Genomic DNA, 23,065 nt, shown 5'->3' with positions numbered 1-23,065 from the left:
GCAAAGGCACTAAAGAAAACAGTGTGGTCGCTTTTCTAAGTCAAACAGAAATGACTTTACCAATTAGCCATAGGATCCTCCCACCAGCCTGAAAGGTGGCAACCATCACCCCCATTTACAGATGAGGAGCCTGAGGCCACACTGTGTCCCAGGGCACACGGCCAGCATGCAGCTCCCACCCTACTCCTCCTGGCGACGTCTGTTCACCCAACGGCCCGGGACACCTGCCCTCCGAAATCAGACTGTGGGCAGGGATCCTAAAGCAGGCCTCTCCCAGGGACAGCCTCAGGACCCATCTTTAGTGGCCCCGCCCCCGGCCCTGCAGCCTTCACCGGCAGCGACCCACACAGACGCTCTGCACGTTAACTTCACCTGACGCTGCCAGTGACCCATCAGTTCCCCAAGCCCCCACCTTACCTCTACTAAGTATTCACGCCGGAAGACCAGCCTCCTCAGAGCCCACGGAAGCCCCCCACCTGCCCCACTGCTGGCCTGTTCCTCACGGCCCCCTCCAGCCCCTCCATGTCCTCTTCCTGCTCAAGCAACTCAGCCTGGCCTTCAGCATAAGTCACAGCACGGGGGCGGCCAACGGGACACACGGGACGAGGACAGCGGGCAGTCCCTGGCCTCTGCAGCTGGCAACATGGGACAGAATGATCATGGGAGGAAACCAGCTGAAGAGGATGATGACAACAGCACTGACAGGTCACCGTAACCAGAGCCCAGACACAGGCTCGCCGTCCAGAAGGTTCTGCACCAGGCGCCAGCCGCGCCCCAGCCTCTCCCTTCGGGCCTCTGTTCTCCACGTCCACCTCCGCCGCCCTGGCGGTGCCTGGATATCAGCGTGAGCCCAGTCGGCCCCTCGGCGGCTTCAGGGACCCCTCCACCTGTGTCCCCACCCACCACGTCCTGGCGGCTCCTGCCCCTCTCCTCTCTCCACCCCTCCGGCTCTCTGGGCTGTGGCCGGGTCTTCCCTTCCCCCCAGAACTCAGCACCCCCATGGCCAAAGGCTTCACCAGGCCGCCCTCCTGCCTGACCAACGTGGTCTTTGAGCCGCTGCTGCCAGAGGCCTTCTCAGACACCCCGTGTCTTATCTGCAGCTCTCTCCCACCCCACAGCACCCCGTGCCTCTGCTCCGACCGCACGTGGTGCACTGGCACGACTGGGGGGCTCGTGAGGACAGAGAACACGTCTTAGTTACATCTTAGCTCTTAGGGCTGCTGTGGCTTCAAACGGCAGTTACTGTCCCACAGCTCCGGACATCAGAGGCCAACACAGACCACAGCGGGCTCCACCCAGGGTGCGGGCACCACCACTCCCCATTGGAGACTCCAGGGGAAAAGTCCTTCTCTCGTCGTTTCCGGCTGTCGCCACATCGCGTCACCCCGCCTCCTTCCTCCTCGGTCGGTAACCCGTGTGGGCTCACCCAGCGAGCTGACTTAGAGCCCAGGACAACCTCCCGCCCGGGAGCAGTCTGGTAACCTCCATCCTCCTCACCCCAGAAGGTAAACTACTCACAGGTCTGTGCTTTAGGACATCGACGGCTTGGGACTGTTACTCTACTGACCGCACTCACATTACGTTCCTCACGCGGTTCCTGGCGCGCAGTAGCTGCTCAGTAAGTACACGGGCCCGACACATGAACAAGGCCCTAGGGTCTCCCCCACCCACCTGGGAAACGGGACTCATCGTGGGCTTGCGTCCACAACTGCCGTCCACACGTCCTTCACCCCCGGAGCGGCTCTCGCCCGCCGCAGCCCTTCCCTGCCCGGCTGCAGACGCCCCCACTCAGTGGGGCTATGTGTCTCCCGCACGGGACTTAGGTCAAAGTCCTCCCTCAGGATCTGGTGGTGGCCATTCAAGGGCTATCCCTTCATCCACCCCTTTATTCATTCAACCGGCCTGCGCCAAGAGCCACCCTGGGAGTCGCCCCCCCCCTCAAAAACGTGGCAATGCTCCCCCTTTCTTCACAGGGCTATTGGGGGCACAGCCATGAAGTGAGCAGCTCCAAGCCAAATGAGCGCCTCTCTGAGCTCCCAAGGCCACGACAGGCTCCACTTACCAGGACGGCACGCACACAAGCTCACACACAGCACAGCCTCCTGCCCATCCGGGCCACCCTCATCCCAACAAGGGACACAAGCCATCAGGCCCCTCTTGTCCAAGTCACATCCCAGACATCAGGTGACACCGGGCGGGGGAGGGGGAAGCTCCTGCACCGGTCAGGAGGACAACCTGGGAGCACCGCCTATGCCCATAAGGCTGCGGCGTCTCCGGTTTGGGCTACTAGCCTGAGGTCAGCGAGCTGGGAAGGGGAGTGCTCCTCCGGAGTGGGGACCCAAGTCTGCAGGTCCCCACCTGCGCCCACCCCAGCCCCAGGGCATCCGAGCACGCCCCAGCAGATATAAGGGCAGGGGAGCCAGCCCCATGGAGAGCCAGCAGGGAAGCAGGGGTGGGGCGGTGCTGCACGGGCACAACCAGGCCAGAAGCACCCACACTCCTGCGGCCACTGGGCCAGAGCGTACTAGAGCAGGTGGGGGAGAAGAGAGGCCTCAGCGCCCCCAACCATCCCACTGCCGTCTGAGGCCAGCGGGGGAGGCGGGCGCGGGAGGAAACCTGCACCAGGAGCCCACCTGCCCGCAGGCAAACCCAAAGTGAGGCAGAGGAGAGCCAGGCTTTCCCGCCAGAGACCGGGAGGGTTGGCGGGGCAGCGCCGCCTTCCTGGGCAGAAACACAATCTACGCGCTCCCCGACGGCTCCACTTTCAAGTCAACCTGACGATCCTTTCCAGAAGGGCTTCTGCTGACTCCAGCCAAATCCTGGCTCCCACGGGCGGCGGCAGCGCCTCCTGATGCTGGGCCTCTGGGTCCGGACCCCTCAGAAGCCACTGACATTCTAGGCGGAACTCCCCCGAAATCCAGGGTCCGCCTGTCACAACACGGGGTGGAGCCCATCAAAACTCCCACCAGAACTCTGGTGGCCGGAACCGTCACCCCAAACCGCCAGGATCCTGGGGCTGGGACCCTTCGGCCTTCTCTGACTAAAGCCACGCGTGTACCTTGTTTAAAAACTCACAGAGTACTAGAGGGCGAGTCGCAGGAAATCCGGCTCTCCGCCCCACCCCCAGTCCCACTCAGAGCAAGCTCTCGGTTCAGCTTCTTATCCTCAAACTTCTAACGTGCTTAGATAGTTCGTTCACGGTCCAGTTTCCAGTCTACGGAATCTCAGCAGAGGCAGACGAGGATGGGCCCAGTCCACTCCCACACGCTTCCCTCCTCCCAGTGTAGCCGGAGCAGGAATTCAGGGCTTATTTGGGAGTTTAACCGAGTGCTCTGCTCCAAGTACTCCGTGGAGGGATCATGCTTACTTTCTTGTACAAGACTCTCATTCTCCTGGAGTAAATCACTGCCTCTGTTTACTTGCCTCGCTTTCCTTGTAGCCACCAGCAATTCCCTCCACAACTCAGCAGCCTGCCCTCTGGGATGCTCTCAGTTCCGCTGAACTCTCCCCTGCCCCTCAGCTCTCCACCACAGTCTGCCCGGGATCCCCTCGGCCTGCAAGCACGGCGTCCCCTCTCTGTGTGCCCCGCTGGGGTCGTCCCACGTGCTGGCACAGCCCTGCCTCTCGAGGCCTCCTCTGAGCGTGGGGCCGAGCAGGCCAGCATCCGCGTCTACCTCCCTCGTGGCTGGCCGCTTGGCTGCGTTCAGAATCCCGGGCCGGGGAGCATCTCCCCCAGACCCGCGCTCCACAGTCCCGACCCCCCAGCTGCTCGTGCTGGGACCGTGGAGCGCCCGCTGCCCCGTCCTCCAAGCATGGCCCATCTCACCTCTGGAGATGCCGAGACCACACGGCAGCGTGCTCTGGCCAGCTCCGTCCTGCCGGCTCCTCGGGGGGCTCCAGCTCACGCCCTCGCGCCCTCGACATCCCTGTTTCCGTCACTGTCTCCCCCCGGACTGTTCTGCTCCTGGGACTCCAGGATCCTCCCGTTTTCTTATCCCTTGGCTCCTGTCCGCCGTTTCATAAAACCTTTTCTTCTACTTCCCAAGATCTTTCCTCCACTTGCCCATCCGAAGCTGGCAACGGAGTCTTTTGAACGTTCGACGACTGTCCTCTTCATCCGAGTTCTGTCCGGACCTGTCCTTGCTCCTTTCTGGCCGGTCGTCTCTGCAGGGGGCGCCGTGTCTCCAGAGCCTGGAGCGCGGGGTGGGGGGGGGGTCCTCCCTCTCGGGTTTTCTCCTGTTCCGTGCTCGGCCCTGGACTCCGCCAAGCTCCCTTCTCCTGCCTTTTGTTTTTGCAGGTCTCTGTCCCCCATTTTGGAGACGAAGACCCGCTGACCTTGAGTCCACCGGCAGGGGAGCACGAGCCCCTGGAGAACACAGCCGTCTGTGGGGGGCAGGGCCTGCTGACCCTGACCGCGGGCCTGACTGCGTCTGGGGCAGCCTCGCCCGGCGTCTCCCGGCAGAGCCCGAGGGAACCGGTACAGCTCGTCCACTCCCTGTGCTGGGGGTCCACCTGCATCCCAGGAGCCAAGCGGGGAGGGGGCTGGGAACCTAGCTTTCAGGTGACCCCCAACTTCCAACTTGGCACCGTATCCCAGCCGAGAACTGTGCTCAACATCCCCAAGTCCACAGCCTCCCCGGATCAAATTTCCCAAAGAAATGTGCCGGCAGCGGCGCCTAAATGGCTCAGTGGGTTAAGCCTCTGCCTTCGGCTCAGGTCATGATCTCATCAGGGTCCTGGGATCGAGACCCGCATCAGGCTCTCTGCTCATCAGGGAGCCTGCTTCCCCCTCCTCACCTCCCTCTCTGCCTACTTGTGATCTCTCTCTCTGTCAAATAAATAAATAAAATCTTAAAAAAGAAAAGAAAGAAACGTGCCTGCAACAGCCTCCTGTCGTCTGTCCCCAGTCACAGCTACCACCCTCGGAGGTGTCAAGTGCCCCCCACTGCTGGGGCCCCCAGCGGGAACTGCTGGTGCGCCTGCGGCCCTCCGGCTGCCGCGTCCCGGCTCTCCGCCTGCTAGGCTGGTTCACACTCGGCCACCGCATCTGACCGTGGGATCTGCACGGGTTCGAAATCCCAAGTCACTGTCCCTCCCTCTCTGAGGGCTGCAGACCTTCCTACTCCCTGACGGTCCGCAGTGAGGTCCCAAGAGGAAGCAGAGATGAACCCATGTGTGCGAAGTATGCCCTTCCCCCGAATGCACGCACAGGCATTCTGATGTCACCGGACAGCGACGCGTTACAGCCAGGCCCGTCCAGAAACAGCAACAACCAAGCGTGCGAAGCTGCGGCCGCAGAGCAGGCCCAGGCCATCCGGGTCCCTGTGCTGGGGGTCCCCTGCTCCCGTGGGAGCTGACCTCTCCGCACAGGCCCTACGGCCTCCGGGAGCCCCCTTGGAAGAGGGAGGAGAGCAGACGCACCTACCGCGGGGGAAGCCCGTCCCTCACCCGGAGAGACGCCCCCTGGGCCCTCTTGGCTCTCCCAGGAGACCCCGGACACATGGGCATCTGCGGCGCCCCGGACGGAGCGCTGTGCCTTGGCTGCAGATGGGCACAGCTCACATACGTGCCTGCAGTCACGCCAGAGACAGCGGCGGTGCTCAGTGCCCTGGGCACGGTCACTCGGCTCAGCCATGTCCTCACTCAACTGTCACCAGCCCCTAGGTGGCCACCATCACTGGACTTCACACACCAAGAACCAGCTCGGAGATGAACCACCCCAGGCCACAGACACCAGCAGCCATGATCCCAGAACCCTAAACTCTGATCCAAAACCAAGCGGTTCCTCCCATGTGCCACACATACACATCACACACATCACACACACACCACACTCATACACACCACACTACACATGACACACACATTCATACACGTATCACATTCACACACACTCCACATCCATACAATACACCACACTCGCACACACATACACACCACATGCATACACAACACAGCCACACACATACATAGGGCACATTAATACACACATTCATACACACGACACATACACACTACAGACTCATACACACCATACACCCGTAAAAACACACACCACACACACATAAACCCCATACACACTCATACACATGACAGATACACATGACACACACACCATGTACATTCATACGTACCACACACACACCATATACATACACGACACACACACCACAAACTAGACACATTCATACACACCACACATTTACACAAATAACACACACACCCCAACACATGATAAACACCACACACTACACATTCATGCACATTAGCACATACACGACACACACACCACATTCACACATACCACACACATGCAAATAACACACAGACACACAACACACATATGCACACAAACCACACACACAGACAGACCCCAAAGCTCACACAGCAAGTGGGCAACACACCAAGGCCTGGAGCCATGTGTTCTCACTTGCAGGCTTCAGCTCTAGCCCTGAGCCCCCACAGGTGGGGAGGAAGAGGCTGGGGCCCCCCCAACCACTGTGGGAACTTGGCCTCTAGGCCCACAGAGCCCCAATGCCAGCATCTGGGCCCCTGCTGGACACCAAGGGGAGACAGACTTGGCAGCTGAGCAGCACTACCGCCTCCCACGGAGATGACGTCAAGTAGCCACAGCACGCCCGGCCCTCAGACAGCCAGGCGGCCACAGTCCCTGGCCGAGGAGGCTCCTCGAATCGGGGGCCCAGATGCCCAGCCTCACTCTTCCCGCCAAGTCTGGGGGGCCGGACATGGCCGGCACACCTCCACCCCTCAGGTTCCAAGCATGACACTCTCCTGGGCTTCGAGCTAGAAAAGCATCTGGGCAGGGCAGCAGGGGCCCGCCTCCACCGTGTCCCGTCCACATTCTGCGCTGTAAGCAGGCAGCACCTCGCTCTGTGGCACTGGACACAATAGGCCACTTGCCGGGGCCAATGCAGGACGCAAAGCCCCAGAACTCTGCTTGCTCCTTTGTGCTTCCACCGGCCCCGGGAGCGGGCCGTTCCCCGGCTGGCCTGCAGGTCCCGGCGCTGGGAGCAGCGTCACCTGGAGGAAGGCTGCACAGCCCTGTTCGAAGCCTCCACTTGACCCACAGACACCCCCCCGGGGTGGGGGGAGGGGTTAGCCAAGGCCAGGGACAGCAGACACGAGGCTACAGTATCAGTCTGGTTTAAGGCACCGAGTCCAGTGGACTCTTACACAGCAACAAGCCCAGAATGTTCCAGGTGGAGTGGGCGTGAAAGAGGGGATGAGTGAAACAAGGGCTAACGAGGTACGAGGTCCCCACAGGGCACTGCAGGCCCAATACCACGTGCCATCCCCCCCACCGCCCAGCGACACGGAGCCCATCACCCCCACTTCAAAGAGCAGGACACAGAAAGGGTGAGGGCTTCGCCCCAAACCGAGACTCAGGCCCGGGTATCTGTAACCCACCCCTCCTCCAGCGGACCCGATTGGTGCCCAGCCACCCTGGACGTCACCTGCAAGTGCCGTGCCTGCCTCTCACTCAGCCCCTGGAGGAGGCGGCCACAAAGGACCAGGAGCCAGCGCACTCAACACCCTCTCCCACTGAGGGAGAGGAGCTGGCCACTGAGCACCGCCCTCCCGCCCCCCAAGGGAGCCCCTGGGGCACTTCCACACCATCTAGCAGCCCCAGCAGGCAGAGAGCCCCAGGACCCACAAGGGCACCACTCCTGCGACCACCTCCTCCCTCACCTCCTGAGACCCCCTCCCACCTCACTTCCCCACGCTGAGCCTTGCTCCAGGCTCTCCAAGACCCAAGCAGAGCGCACCTTGGGGACGTTTCCACCTCCCAACCGCCCCTCTGCTCGCCTTAATGCACCCCGGGAGCCTGTGCTGGGTCCTCGCTCCCTACCAACAGAGCATCGTGCCATGCGGCTCCCTGTCCAACATTCCAGAATCTGCAGGCTTGCCCCCTGCCTCATCTGACCGACAAGAGACGAGGAAGCAGTGACACTTCCCTGGGATGCAGGGAGCTGGAGGAGCGCGGCTCCTGTGCTAAAGAGCAAAGGCTGGAGCCACAAGATCCTCACGCATCAGAGAGCCAAGCTGCAGGGCAGCCAAGAGGCAGAAATCCCAGAGGGGTGGGCCCTCCCCCTCGAAACCCTTCCTCTCTAAGCCAGCAAATCAGAGTCACAAGTAACAACAGATCACCCCTGGGGGAGGGACAGGGTGTGGGGACAAGCATGTGTGGGTCAGGAACAACAAGGAAAGACCCTCCAGAAGCACAGCCCCATGCTAAGCACAAGGTGATGCAACTGGAATTAAAACGAGTGGTCATTCAAGCGACCAGAGCAACCCCAGAACCCAAATATAGCCCAACTCATACCAGACTGACTCCCCCTCCAAGCTAATGGCTTGGCAAAAAAAGGCAGGCCCATTTCCAAGCATAAATACAACTGACCTTCACCTCCAAAGTCAGTACACTATGTCCAGCTTTCGATTGAAAAGGACTACTCATTAAAAAAAGGCCAGAAAAAGGAATTGTCACAGGTCAAGAGACAAATCAATCAACAGAATCAGACTCGAAAGAATTTAAAATAAGTCTGTTTAATATGTTAAAGGATTTCATGGAAAACGTGGACAACATGCTTGAACAGACAGGATATTTTGGCAGCAACATGGAAACTAGAAGTGGAAATGGTAGAGAAAAAATTAAATCACAGAAACAGGAATGGGGAATGCGTGTGAATGTCTCACAGACCTGACTTTGTACCTCTGACACAGTAGAGGAAAAAATCAGTTGGCCCGAATAACTGATTAGTCAACAGAAAATTCCCAAGCAGAATCACATAGAGAAAGAGTGAAAAAAAAAAGAAACACCAGAATATCCAAGAGCTGTAGGACAATACTGACCTCACATATATGTAACCAGAATTTCAGAAGGAGAGAGAACAGGACTGTAGATATTTGAGGAGCTAATAAATGAGACTTTTTCCAAAATAATGAAAGGCAATTATCATATGATCCCACTGATATGTGGAATTTAAGAAACAAAACAGAGGACCCAAGGGGAAGTAAGGAAAAGATAAAACAAGATGAAATCAGAGAGGGACACAAACCATTAGAGACTCTTAATCGGAGGAAACAAACAGGGTTGCGGGAGGGGAGTGGGGTGGACGGACAGGGCGGCTGCGGGACAGGCACTAAGGAGATCACGTGATGTGATGAGCACTGGGGGTGACATAAAACTGATAAATCACAGGTCTGTACCTCTGAAACCAGTAATACACTATATGTTAACTAATTGGATTTAAATTTTAAAATGTTAACAAAAATAATGAAAGGCAACAAACCACAGATCCAAGAGGCTCAGACAACCCCAAGCAGGACAATCAAAAAAACAGACACCTGGACACATCACGTTCAATGTGCAGAAAATCAAAGACAAAGAGAAAATCCTGAAGGTGCTCTGAGGAGAAAAGACCCACTCCACAAAGGAACAAAGAATGGCAGCCAACTCGTCCACAGAAACTACGTGAGCCAGAAGACGACCGGGTGACACGGCTGAACAGTACCAGGACGGGGACCTGGGAGGCTGGATGGCTGGTCCCATGCTTACGGGACGAGCAGCATCTTGAAGCTGAGAAGGACTCGTCAGGTAATCAGAGGGGAGAGGAAGGAGAAGGGAGCGGGGAGGGTACCCCAGGAGCAAAGGCAAGAAAGAAAGAACCGGGCGGGTTCCACCGGTTCCTGCAAGTACCGAGGAAGCACAGCGCAGGTCCCAGGTCCCAGATCAGGCTACGGAGTTCAATGCTGCCTGACGGCAAAGAAGAGGCAGTGTAGAGGTCTAACGAGGGAGCGACCAAGGCTGGATTTGCTTCTAAGAGGTCCCTTCAGCTGCTGGGGAAGAGGTAAACTAAGAGGGCAAGCCGTGTGTGTTCCAGGTGAGGGAGGAGGAAGCCCACGGCTGGGGAGGGGGGCTGGGTTCCGAGAGCTTACCAGGTGCAGCCCGATAGGACAGCCACAGGCCACGTGTGGCTCCTGAGCACCTGAGACACAGCAAATGCTACTGAGGAACGGATTCCTACTTGTGTTTCATCTCGACTCATTGAATTTAAAAAGCCACATGTGGCCAGAGGCTACTGAAGTGGGCGGCACAGTCCTAACCTGTCACCTGAGCGAAAATGCCAGAAACACGAAAATACTCTTAGCAGTGGAGGGCTGGAGGGGAAAACAGGCTCTAATTACTGCTTTTCCCAGAAATCCCCAGGCCCTGGGAGCCTTGGTTCCCCAGTGGGGACAGGGAGGGGGCAGAGCAGTGGATACAGATCACAAGGTGTGTGCAGAGGGGTGTGTGCAGAGGAGAGGCAGGAGAAGTTGTCCCTGTCGAGGAGGAATAAGGAATCAGGACAAGCCCCTGCCGCTGGGGGGTCGCCAGGATCTCCCAGTCCGCTGGGGTCAGAAGACACTCCTCCCAGGGGCCCCTGCTCCTTTGCTCTCCAGAGCCCTGGGGACGGTGTCTTCAGGCTTTCTCCTCCGAGCCCCTGCGGTAGTAAGGAACAGGGTCCCCCTTGCCAATCCAGGAGCCTGGACATGCCATCCTATTCCCCAATCCCAAGACCCCGGATTACACGCAGACAGTCGGGACGAGAGCAAAGGGAAGAACAGGGGAAGGACAGAAAGGGAAGGGGAGGAAGATGACCGGCTCGGCGCCTCCGGAAGGAGAGCTCCCATCACACACTTCAAACCCCTGCCCTCCCTTCCGGGATGCGGGCCACCCGCCGCTGTCGCTGTGCCGCTGTCGCTGTGCACGAGAGCACTAGTCCCCCCTCAACATCTCCTAGCCCGCTTCCTGGTCCACGCACTGAGGCCGTGAACCGCCTCCTCCCCGGACAGTGGGAAAATGAAACCAGATGCCAGAGGTAAACATCTGGGACCCACCTGGCCCCGACAGGTGCTCGGCAAATGCGGGTGCCCATCCCCCCATCTCTCTGGGGCCTGTTCATTGCCACCATCTACAAGTAAAAACTGCCCGCTCAGATGCTGGGTCCACCCCTTCCCCCACTCCCCTCACTGGACCTGTATCGATCCACAAAATGGAAACAACCACAAGAACACAGGGTTGTTCTGAGGCTCAAGAGAGGCAGACACTGGGATTGGGGCTGAAATCTGGAATCCCACCCTGCCTCACATCAAGGTCCCAGGCCACCTCCTCCATGCAGTGCTCCAGTGATCCTCCTTCCTGGGCCCCTGACCTGACCCTGTCAATTAGCTTTCAGCCTCAGGAGCCTGGCTTCCTAATGTCACCCCCTTTCCTTGAGGAGAGTGTCACCACATTAGCAACACTCCCCAACCGGCCTCTCCTAGGCACGGTGACGTGCACATATAAAGAAAAGGAAGTCATCCACCTTGCCTGGGACCTGAGGGTCTCCCTCTAGCCTCCCCCACCCCAGGCTGTCTTCACAATTAAGACTCAAGGGAGTCCATCAGGTCCAAGCCCCTCATGTTTCACGAGCAAACTGAGGTCACCCGGGGACAGGGGCAGGGCCAGGACCCAGGGGCTCTCACCCCTCAGCGGTGATTCACTTCTTCCCTCCTAACCAGTGATGGGAGAGTGTGGATGCTGTTCAGGGCGCGAAAGGAAAACAACATCAGGAGGCGGGTGCTCTGGCCCAGGCAAGGAGCATATCCCAAGCTGATGGTCCATGACTTTGGGGACCAGGAACCTGCTGGCAAAAACACCAGCAGTGATCCCCATCACCCAGCCAGATAGTCCTCAGAGCTTCCCACAGACGAGCCGATTTAACACTACGACCGCCTTGGATCAAAGAGGCTATAAGAACAAATGATGATACACCAGGATGGAGATAGACAACAGTCGTCCCCAGAAGGCACAGTGGGTTCCCAGGATCTGCAACACAGTCTGAACGGGTGCCATCCCCGAGAACTCCAGCCACGATGGAAGTCCCCGACGTCCCTGTAGTCCAACATGACAGCCACGGCCACGTGTGGCTCCTGAGCACCTGAGACACGGCGAGCGCTACTGAGGAACTGAATTTCGACTTCTATTTCATCTCGACTCACTGAATTTAAAAAAACCACATGTAACCACTCCTAGAGTGGGCAGTGTAGTCCTGACCTGTCCCCTGAGCTGAAATGTCAGAAACAAACAAAATCCTTCTAGAGCATAGTGGAGCATTGGGGGAAAAAAACAGGATCTAATTACCACGAGAGACGCTCCAGGCCCGTGAACCCCTGTTCCCCATCAGCGGGGTAGTGGGGAGAGGACAAGGGGCTCTACATGCCCTTCCAGCTCTGACCACTTGCAAGGTCATTCCACTGGACACGCGACAGACTTTGGAGACCAGTGTTCCACCCCCTTGCTCATTTCACATAACCAACTTGAGGAACAGCGGTGGGGAGAACAGGAGCCTTCAGAGGACTGGTAAGAGCCTGGAAAGGCCATAAGGGCTGCTGGGAATTTTTTTTAAGCTTTAAAGAGGTGGCTCTCTAGGGTTCTTGCAGGGATCTCACGCAAGGCACGAGGGTCCCAAGGCCACCACTGGGTTTTCTGTCACCAAGGGAAAGAGCCCTGTTTATTCTTCTTAATAAAAAGTTCAGAGTGTGCTTTCATCTGTCTTTGAAAGATGCAAGTTACCAACCAGATTTGAGCTTGGGTCATCTAGAAAAACCTCCTTAAACTAACACCTCATTCCTCATCAAGGTGCCCAGAAAGGTCCCTGCAGAACCACGCCAGGGTCCCCAATGGAGGGTCCCTCTAAAGCAGCCCCACGAGCCCCAAGTACACAGCTTTCCAAGTGAGGCTTTTGGCCCGTGCCACCTCCCCCACCAGCTTCTTAACTTCATAAAATGGAGGAAGGTACACGAAGCAGAACCCCTCATCTGCAATTCAAAAATCCTAAAGCTTTCCCCAAACCAAGTTTTTCACAATTCATTTGGAGGCAAACCCTGTCCTAAACTGACATGAGATGATTTTTAGTCTTGATTGCTCTCACTGTTAACGTGGGTCCAAAGCACAATCCCACACCCAGCTGGGGGTCTCAGCTGTATGAGATCTATGGCTCTGAAGGGAAAAGGCTGAGTCCCCTATCCCCATGGGGCTGTGGGGCTGCTGCAGAAGGAAAACCCCTCGCCACAGCAAGTGTCCTGTGTGCATCTCCTCCCTTTCCCCCTTCCCAAGGACAGCCTGGCAGCACCTTCAGACCTCTTCAATCTCCCCTCCCCCACCAACACGCATCCCACCTGCCGCTGAGACCCCATCCTCAGCCTTCCTCAGAGGATCAGGCCTACCCCTCAGGAGTTGAAGACCCTGCAACAGCTGGGAGACCTTGGCAAGCTACACTGTTGCTGAGCCAACATGACCTCCAGGCTGGCCACTGTCTAGACCAGTTACAGACACACTGCCCAGTCTGGATCCAAGTGTCTCCCTCCTTCTCCAATACAGTGGCAACAAGGGAAACCCTCGGGTGTGCTCCAAGAACAGGGAAGCGGCCTCTTTCCCCTGCAAACCTCAGAAGAGACACCACATGATGATCTCGTATGTCAAGTCCTGGGCAGACCAGCCTGGCTTTAAATCCCAGCTCTGCCACTTATCAGCTGTGTGACCTTGGGCAAACCACTGCCCCTCTCTGAGCCTCACTGCCTAGACTGAAAAGTGAAGATGGCCGTCTCTACCTTACACGACTATCATGAGTATGAGGTCAATTAATGCTGGGAAATATGAATGCCCTACGTCCTGCCTGACGCTCCCTGAGTGACGGGGGCCGGGCCTGAAACAAGGCAACACCGGGCATGCATGGCTGCTCCCATCCCCCACCCGGCGCCCACGCAGAAAATGAGGGACGCCCTGACGCCCGTTTTAGCCCCCTTCCCAAATGATCACCAAGACTTTGCACTCATCAAAAGCTGAACCTGGCCCAGGAACAGAGAGGTTAAGTGACTGCCCAAGGTCACACAGCCAGCCGGGTAACGGGAGAGGCTCCAGGGAGGGGTAGCGAGCAGCCCTGGGCCTGTCCTGAAAGCTCCGGCCTAACAGGCTCCATCCCCAGGACGCACGGTCCAGTCCAGCCGTGGACAGCCGGGCCCACCTCGGAAGGTCTCCGGCCTTGGTTTCCCCAAATGCCGGCCGACCCCCCCACCCACACCCCCACCCCCACCCCGCCCGGTGATGTTCCGTCCCCTCCCCCCTCCTTCCCCGCCCCCGACGGGAGGCCCCTGGCGGCCGGCGCGCCGCAGAGCCGGGCGGGCGGGGTCTGCGCGGGGCTCACCGGACTTGGGGTAGGTGACGATCCACACGTCGCTGGGCCGCACCGGGAAGTTGGCGATCTCCTCCATCTTCCCGCGGCAGAAGGGCGGCAGCCGCACGCCGTGGAACTCGAAGTACTTGCTCTCGAACTCGCCCGGGGTGCTGGGGGTCTCGGCCTCGCTCTCCGCCATGCCGCCGCCGCCGCCCGGCCCCGGAGCCGCGCCGCCCGCTCCCGGCCCGCCCCGCGCCCGCGCCCCGCGCCCGCGCCCGCGCCCGCACCCGCACCCCGCACGCGCCCGCGCCCGAGCCCGCCGCCCCAACCGCCGCGCGGCGCTCCGCAGGCGTGACGTCACGGCGCCGCCCGGCCCGCGCCCCGCCCCGCCTGCGCTCCGCGGTATGACGTCATGGCCCCGCCCGCCGCGCGCCGGCTGCCCTCCGCAGACGTGACGCCGCGGGGTCTCCGGGCCGGGCCCGCTCCGCACCGAGCCGCAGTTTTCCCGCCCTGCGGTGGGCAGGACCCCTGGCCGCCGCCGCCTTCGCGCCCGCAGTCCGCACCCCCCCCCCCCGCCGCGCGCTCATTCATCCACCCGCGGACGCCGTCATTCCGCGAGCGCTCTGCAGGCTCACCAGCGCTCCTGCCAGAAGTGACCTTAAAGGTTCATCTAACAGATATTTAGGGACCCTCTGATCCGTACCAGGCACTGGCCCAGGTTCCCGAGCTACAGCAGGCGGAAGCCCGGCTCTCCTGGAGCTTACATTCGTCAGTAACCGAGATAATCTCAGGTGGTGATGGGCGCTACGAATAACACGCTTCGTAATATCCCGGGGGCGGAAGGGGGGGTGTTAACTGCAGGTTCCAGGGCCAACCCCGGACCTCAAGAGACAGAGTCGGTCGGGATAGCGCCTTCAAATCTGCATTTAATAAAGCACTTTTTTTTTTCATTCTGCAATTTGAGAACAAATGATCTAAAGGGGTTTCAGTCCATTCAGTCATTCACTCAGCACAAGTGTACTAGGCATCTACCACGTGCTTGGGGCTGGGGGAACACAAGATGAGAACAGTGGGGTCCCGGTCTAATTCTCTTGAGTCTAGATGTCCTCCACTGCGGAAAGGGAATGATCATCTCTAGGCCTAGGCACTATAGCTGGGAGGGCGCAGAGATGACTGTAGCAGCAAGAATCCTGAGCACAGCAGGTGGGCAGGACCTACTCCCTCTCTCTCTTGCTCTGGAATGATGTACTTGCATGGAGACACACACGCGTGAGCGGGGTGGGGGGGGGGCACGGGCCATGTGTACACAGTGGGCAGAAGGAGGAAAGAGGAATTAACCTTGGCTCTGGAGGCTTGTGGGTGTCTTCATCCAAACAGAAGAGGACAATCCAAGCACCTGAGACATTAACGATTAGGTAATGACACGGACAGCTAGCCAAAGGCTGGAGAAAATGAACAAATGAAAGAACGATTGCCTGATGTTTCAGATGAGGGCTCTCACTACAGGAGAAGTCAAGGGAGAAGGTTTTGGATTGGAATCTGAGGTACTGACATGAACTTACTGTTTTTTTAAATCCCTATTTATCTTTGCTGAAAATGCTTTTAGGTACTGGTATTCTAGTAATAACGAGGCACACCATGTGTCCAGATCTTTGGCCCTAAATACTTCCCCACCAAAAGGAACCAGACTCTCTTGGGGTGGGGGAGGGGAGGCAGGGAAACAAGGCCAAGTCCAGGGCTGGGGGAAAAAAAAAAAGTACAAAATGAGTCTAAAGCATCTTGGTAAAAAATAAAATGTTAAAAAATGATAGGATAGGTCAAAAGGACACGGGGACTAGACTGAAAAGCCTAATTAGAAGAACTCTGTACATATTAGACAAAAAATAGGAAATAGCTTGGGACACCTGGGTGGCTCAGTCAGTTAAGTGGCTGCCTTCAGCTCAGGGTCCTGGGATCAAGCCACACGTCGGACTCCCTGCTCAGTAAGAAGCCTGCTTCTCCCTCTCCCTGACACTCCCCCTGCTTGTTCTATCTCTTTCTCTCTCAGACAAATAAATAAAATCTTAAAAAAAAAAAAAAAAGAAAACAGCTCAAATGTCTATCAGTGGTAGACTGAATAAATTGTGATATACCCACACAATGAAAATACTTACTACATAACAATTTTATTTTATTTTTTTTCTCAAAGATTTTATTTATTTATTTGACAGACAGAGATCACAAGTAGATAGAGAGGCAGGCAGAGAGAGAGGAGGAAACAGGCTCCCTGCTGAGCAGAGAGCTCTATGCGGGGCTAGATCCCAGGACCCTGGGATCATGACCTCAGCCGAAGGCAGAGGCTTTAACCCACTGAGCCACCCACGCGCCCCTACATAACAATTTTTAAAAGTACACATACACATATGTGTGTGCATGTTGGTGATGGCATAGGTTCATTGTTTTGCTAGTTTTCTATTACTGCTGTAACAAATTACCACAAACTCAGTGACTTAAGACAAAAGTTTATTACCTTATTGTTCTGTAGACCAGACATCTAATGAGGGTGTCACTATGCTAAAATCCAGGAGTTTCTGGAGATTCTAGGGATGGATTCATTGTTTTTCCTTTACTAGCTTCTAGAGGCCACCACACTCCTTGGCTTGTGGCCCCTTTCTCCATCTTCAAAGCCAGCAGTGGTAGGTCTAGTCTTGCTCACATTATATTACTCTGACATTGACTCTTCTTTTGTGTCCCTCTTCCACTTTTAAGGACCCTTGTAATTACCTTGGACCCACTCAACAATCCAGGATAATCTATATTAAGATCAGCCAACTAGCACCTGTAATTCCATCTGCAACTTTAATTCTCTTTGACATGTAACATAACATATTCATGGGTTCTGGGGATTAGGGTGTGGACACAGTGGGGGGACACAGTTGGGGAGACACAGTGTTATTCTGTCTACTTCGGTTGTATTACTTGAAACTTCTCTATGGGTTCAGATTTTTTAAGAGTAAAAATCTGAAAAAAAAAACTTTAAAAGAGCTAACCTTGAGGATTCTACCCCAAAAGCTATTAGGATTAATGAGTTTATTGAGATCGCAGGATACAAGGTCAAAAGGCAAAAAACAATTCCATTTCTACATACTACCAACAAACAATTGGAAATTGAAATTCTTAAAATTGAAATTTTAAAAATATAATTTGCAGTAGCATCAGAAAACATTAAATGACTTAGAAATATATTTAAGAAAATATGTGCAAAATTTGTATGACAAAAGCTACAAGACATTGATGAGAGAAATTAAGGAGAACCTAAAGAAATGAAGACATATACCCTGTTCGTGGGTTGGGAGTCTCAACATTGTTAAGACACCCATTCTGGGGCACCTGGGTGACTCAGTCATTAAGCGTCTGCCTCCGGCTCAGGTCATGATCCCAGGGTCCTGGGATCAAGCCCCACATCAGGTTCCTTGCTCGGCATGAAGTCGGCTTCTTCCTTTCCCTTTCCCTTTCCCTCTGCTTGTGTTCCCTCTCTTGTCTCTATCTCTCTGTGTCAAATAAATAAACAGACTTTTAAGACTCCCATTCTCCTCAGATTCATCTGTAGAGTCTGTACAGTCTCAGGCAAAATTTCAATGGCCTCTCTTGTGCAAATTAACAAGTTGGTTCTAAAATCTCTATGGGAAAACAAAGAACCTAGAATACTTAAAACAACCTTGAAAGTGAATAATGAATTTGGAAGATGACTTCAGGACTTACTACAAGGCTTTTTACCATAAGGCTATAAATCAAGACAGTATGGGATTGGCATCAGCACAGACATATAGATAAATGGAACAGGATGGAAAGCCCAGAAATAGACACACACATACATGATTGATTTTTGACAAAGATATCCTTATGGAGCAGAAAACAGAAATTTCTTAGGAGCCCAAACTGTCCACCAAGGCCTGGTCTACCCTATGGGTAGAGAAGGCCCCTCTCTGGAGGTGTGTAAGAAACTGGATAACCTGTCTTGAACAGACCTCTCCCACAAAGTTGGATGCAGAAGTTTTGTTTCCGATCCCTAAGGGTGTCGAGGCAGAGGGAAGCTGCTGTGGGCTGCTGTCCGTGGTGCTGAACGCTCCCAGTGCACCAGATCCTACTGCCCTCCAGATTTCACGTCGGGGACTCCGATAGCCATGGCTCCCTGAGGCCCAGGTTTTGCTAGTTTTGTTTTTTGTTTTGTCTTGTTTTGGGTTTTTTTTAAAATATTTTATTTATTTATTTGACAGAGATCACAAGTAGGCAGAGAAGCAGGCAGAGAGAGAGGAGGAAGCAGGCTCCTCTCGGAGCAAAGAGCCTGGTGCAGGGCTCCATCCCAGGACGCTGGAATCATGACCTGAGCCTAAGGCAGAGGCTTTAACCCACTGAGCCACACAGGCACCCTGGTTTTGCTAGTTTTATGTTCTGTTTTGATGTATATTTTCCATCTGCATGTGCTATCCAATTTTTAATGTTAAGTACTCGTTTATTATGGAAATGTCAAATGTATACAAAATTAGAGAAAACAGTTATGTGAACTTCTGTGAACTCATCACTCAGTTTCAACTGTCACCAATCCACGTTTCACCAACTCTCATTCAAGATTATTTTGAAGCAAATCTCATGTATTATTTCATTCATAAGTATTTCACTATAGATCTATAAAATATCTCTAAAAGACAAAAACTCTTCAAAACACAGATTCCCAATATATTAACACAGCGAAAAAATAATGCATGTTCCTTAACATCACCGAATACTTGGTTAATATACAAGATTAGACTTTGGAGGTGGGATTTAAAGTTCAGAGAGGTTGAGGCATCTCCCTGGGGATGCCTGGTGAGCCAAGATTTAGTGCTGGGGCAGAGGTCACCCCACCAGCATCACGTGATCCCAGCCTCAGATTAGTACATACAGCCTGCTTGGCACAGATGACAGTAAGCAAGTCTGAGGCACAGACTGCTGGCTCAGGCAGGTATTCACACTCACACAGTGGCCCCTGAGGACACCAGTGCCCAGGAAATAGAGGCTCCAACCATACTCCTGCCCAGATAAATATCTAGATCAAGATCATTTACATCAGAATCCTTGCAGAAGACTCTTCAATATTTCCGCCGAGCATTCTAGTGTTCAGAGAGAAAGGAACCTGATCTGGGTTTGAATGCTAATCCCACCCCTGACCAGTTGTGGGACCTGGGACAAGACACTTCACATCTCTGAAGCTCATCTCTGAAGCTCAGATTCCTTGCAGGTTTAACTTACCATGGCCATCTCCTACCTACCTTTGCACCTACAGTATCCCCTCCCGGAATTACTTTCTGCCAACCCAAATTCTAGGCTTCCACGAAAACCTGGCTCGGAAACTTATTCCATTATGGGTAATCCCCTCCTGGAATCATATCTAATACAGTGGTATTAATCATCTATATTATGGGCTTCGGAGCAGAGCTGGAGGCCCCTTGGAAACCAGGTGATCCAACCCCTGATTTTAAAGACAGGAAATGAGGAATTGATCAAGGACAAAATTTGCCTGCTGTCGTAGATCTGGTGTACTATGAAGCTGTAATGGTCTAGGGATCTCTCTGTTTCCTGGAGCACAGACTTGGGCATTTCCAGCTCTACCACTTACCAATCAACATAACCTTTCTGCACATTTGTTTCTTCATCCATAAAATGCAAAGTATATTACCAAACTCCCAGAGTTACTGAGAGAGTTGACATGATGGGCTTTGTAAAGTGTAAAGTGAGTGCACTTGAAAGGGTTAGATTCCTTATTATGTCCGCAGAACTAACAGCAGAAGCATGCGAGCTGCTTGGGACAGGGATCTGCCTCAGGCATCAGGATACACCCTGCAGACAGCTGGCACTCAGAAAACCAATCTGGGGCAGGGCTTTGCAGTCAGCCTGGAAAAGTGCATTGAGAATAGGAGCCATGGCTGTGCCAGGGCTCCAAGGCCCAGAGAGGTCCTCGGCTGGAACATTGGGAGAAAAAGGAGCATGGCTAACTCATGATTCTAACTCTGTTGATGGAAGAACACGGCATGGGTCCAGAGGGGACTTTGATATTACACAGGTCTGGGCCCCATCACGGCCCCCCTGAGTTTTCTTTGGACTAACCCCCACCCGGGGTGGTCTAAGGCTCAGAGGAGGCCCAGTAGTCCTCCTAGTCTGGTGTCCAACACACAGAAGACATGAAGCTAGTGCATTTCACTTCCTGCTCCCTCTTTCTTATCATATGATGCAGTCTAAAAGGAGCATTTACTTTTCTCAAGTTAATATTTCATGAGGCATATGCTGTTCGCTGCATTTTATGCAGGGGAAACCTGAGGCTCGGACACGAAAGGGCATTTCCCTAGGTTACATTCATGCTCAGTTGCAGAATTGGGACTCGGACCCACGTCGACCTCTGTTCAGAGCCCTAGATCCCTCCTCTCTTCTGTAATGCCTCAGGGCTCTGTACTAGGAGGCTATATGGGTTAACAAGCAGGGAACTCTGACCTGGATCAGCTCCCAGGCTGTTTGCTTTGTCAGCAGAGCCCCCTCCAGGCTTAAGGAAGAACATAGCCCGGTCGGTGGATGGCTCAGTGAAATCCACAGGCGTTGCCCAGGCTAAGCCCATTCATTCTGAGGCTGCATTCACAGAGGCAGTGACGAGTAGGTGGGAGGTGAAAGGCAATTTAGGTGCAGTAGTGGTCATATTGTATCAGGGGTAGCACTGGACTCCATCCTCCTAAAGGGATTTGAACAAACTAGGGGTAAGGGGTTGTAGTTTACTGAGCAGAAAGTCTGGGTTGGGGATGTCCCTGAGAGTGGCTGTAGGGCACAGGCTATTCACTATGGAGAAGATCAGCCCCAGAGGGGGCAGTTCACCCCCTTTTTATCTCTGCCATGCTGCCCCCAGGCAGAGGGAGCAGGCAGGGTGCATGGTCCCAGGGCGCAGAGCTGGGATCAAAGGAGAAGGCCATAGGCAGGCAGATTTTAAAGCCACGTGAGAAGAGGTCTAAGAGTTCAATGGGAGAGAAAGTGGGGAAGCTTATAAACTGTAAAGCACGGTGGATGAGGCTTGTGAATAGTCACTGCAACCACAAGTTGTGAACAGGTGACCCTGATGCATGAGTCACAAATAACAAAGACCAAAAAGAGTTTTATCAGCAATTGAGATATTCAGCCAAGTAAGCTAGAAATATTTAGCAACGTGCTGCTTGGGGAAGGAGGAGGATGAAGAAGAAGGCGGGAGTGGCCGACTATCTTTCTCAGTCTAAGACACAAAGCAAAGCAATGGGGGCAAAGTTGGCTCTAGGGTGAGCCCCAAAGAACCAATGAGAGAGGGGGTGATAAAGGGAGGTCTGTTTGCCCACGGGAATAGCGGCCCACGTCCTTGATACAGGACAAAGGACAGGGGAACAAGAATATTCTCAGAGCCCCCCAGAGCCTGTAGATCCTCAAGCTGGTGTCTCGGGTGGCCAGTCCCCCCCTTTCGAGGAAATCCCAAACCCAGCACCTGGGAATGGGGATAGGGCGTCCCAGCTCTGGGTGAAGGGAATCCTTGGGGCTTCGAGATCATATGACTCAAGGTAGGACAGCCCCCTTTGTGACAGCCAGAGGGGACAGAAGCCAGCTCAATCCCAGGGGATCCTAGATCCTGCAGATGAGCGGGGAGGTGGACCCTCCTGGAAGTCCTCACTCTCTATGCCTCTTCTCTCCCTTTCAACCTCCCACCCCCGAGCCCAGACCCTCCTATGCTCCACTCACTCACTCTGCACTCACCTTCTTGCTTCCCTGCTCCCAGCCCTCCACTGACCACCCAAATCCAATGTGCTGATCACCGTGACCGTGGCCGCTATGACCCAGCCTCTGCCTGCCCTCTGCCTGCCCCATCATTCACAAGGCTCTGGCCGGCCTCACGGGCTACTTTCTGTTTCTTAAACACAGTGACTGCCTTCCCATCTCGGGGCCTTTGCGCCTGCTGTTCCCTCTGCTTGCAAAGCTCTTCCCTCAGCTCTCTGCCTCTCCTCTGAGGCCTCACCCCTGACATCATCTTCTTGGAGAGGCCTCCCTGGACCACTGACCCAATGTCGCTCCCACCCGACCACCCTCGTGTCCATCTTCTCTTGCTCTCCTCATAGCACTGCCACCCCTCAGATGGTCTCATTTTCAATTTCCAGTTGGCTCTTCGGCATCAGCTCCCCCCACTAACCCATATCAGAGTGTAAGTCCTTTTTTTTTTTTTTAAAGATTATTTATTTATTTAATTATTTGACAGACAAGTAGGCAAAGAGGTGGGCAGAGACAGGGGAAGGTAAGCAAGCTCTCTGCTGAGCAGAGAGCCCAAGGATGTAGGGCTCGATCCCAGGACCCTGGGATCATGACCCAAGTGGAAGGCAGAGATTTCAACCCACTGAGTCACCCAGGTGCCCCCAGAATGTAAGTCTTATTCACTGCTGTGACCCCAGAGCCTACCACCCATTAAGCAAAAATCAAATAAATGAATGAATGAATGAATGAATAAAGGAATGACTTGTTATCTCTTTTGTTTAGACTTAATCCTTTTCTCCCTTTTTCCCTTGGACCTACCTCCATTTCCCCACCCCCCCCCCATCCCTGCTCAGGCTGAGTGTCTCATAAGGGCCTGGCCAAGACACGCTGTGGGCTCTGCTCTGAGGACAGAAAGGGGGTCAGCTCCCAGGAGAGACTGGAGGAGGGCTGGTGTCCCCGTCTCCTCTCTGCCTGAGAAAGAAAGGGGCCTGGGGGGGTGGGGGGCGTGCAGGCACTACTGTACCATGAACTTTCCTAAAGAATAAGGGGGTGGTGTCACGGTGCTGGCAGCCTGGGGCCCTTGGGCA

General features: G+C 54.8%; 1 protein-coding gene across 1 annotated transcript in view; it reads right to left on the bottom strand.

Moving 5' to 3' along the window:
- The window catches only part of SULT4A1 (sulfotransferase family 4A member 1), a 30,041-nt gene extending 15,564 nt beyond the window's left edge, over positions 1–14,477 (bottom strand). Inside the window, exon 1 of the mRNA XM_082739475.1 lies at positions 14,247–14,477. Within this exon, the coding sequence (XP_082595601.1) occupies positions 14,247–14,415 (169 nt within the window). The 5' untranslated portion in view covers positions 14,416–14,477. The remainder of the gene's footprint in view (positions 1–14,246) is intronic.
- Positions 14,478–23,065: the final 8,588 nt, after the last annotated feature.

The sequence above is a fragment of the Mustela nivalis genome, assembly GCF_964662115.1.
Source record: "Mustela nivalis genome assembly, chromosome: 7".
NCBI classification, from domain to species: domain Eukaryota; kingdom Metazoa; phylum Chordata; class Mammalia; order Carnivora; family Mustelidae; genus Mustela; species Mustela nivalis.
The sequence above is the reverse complement of the archived record's forward strand: the minus strand, read 5'-3'. Positions and strand labels throughout refer to the sequence as shown.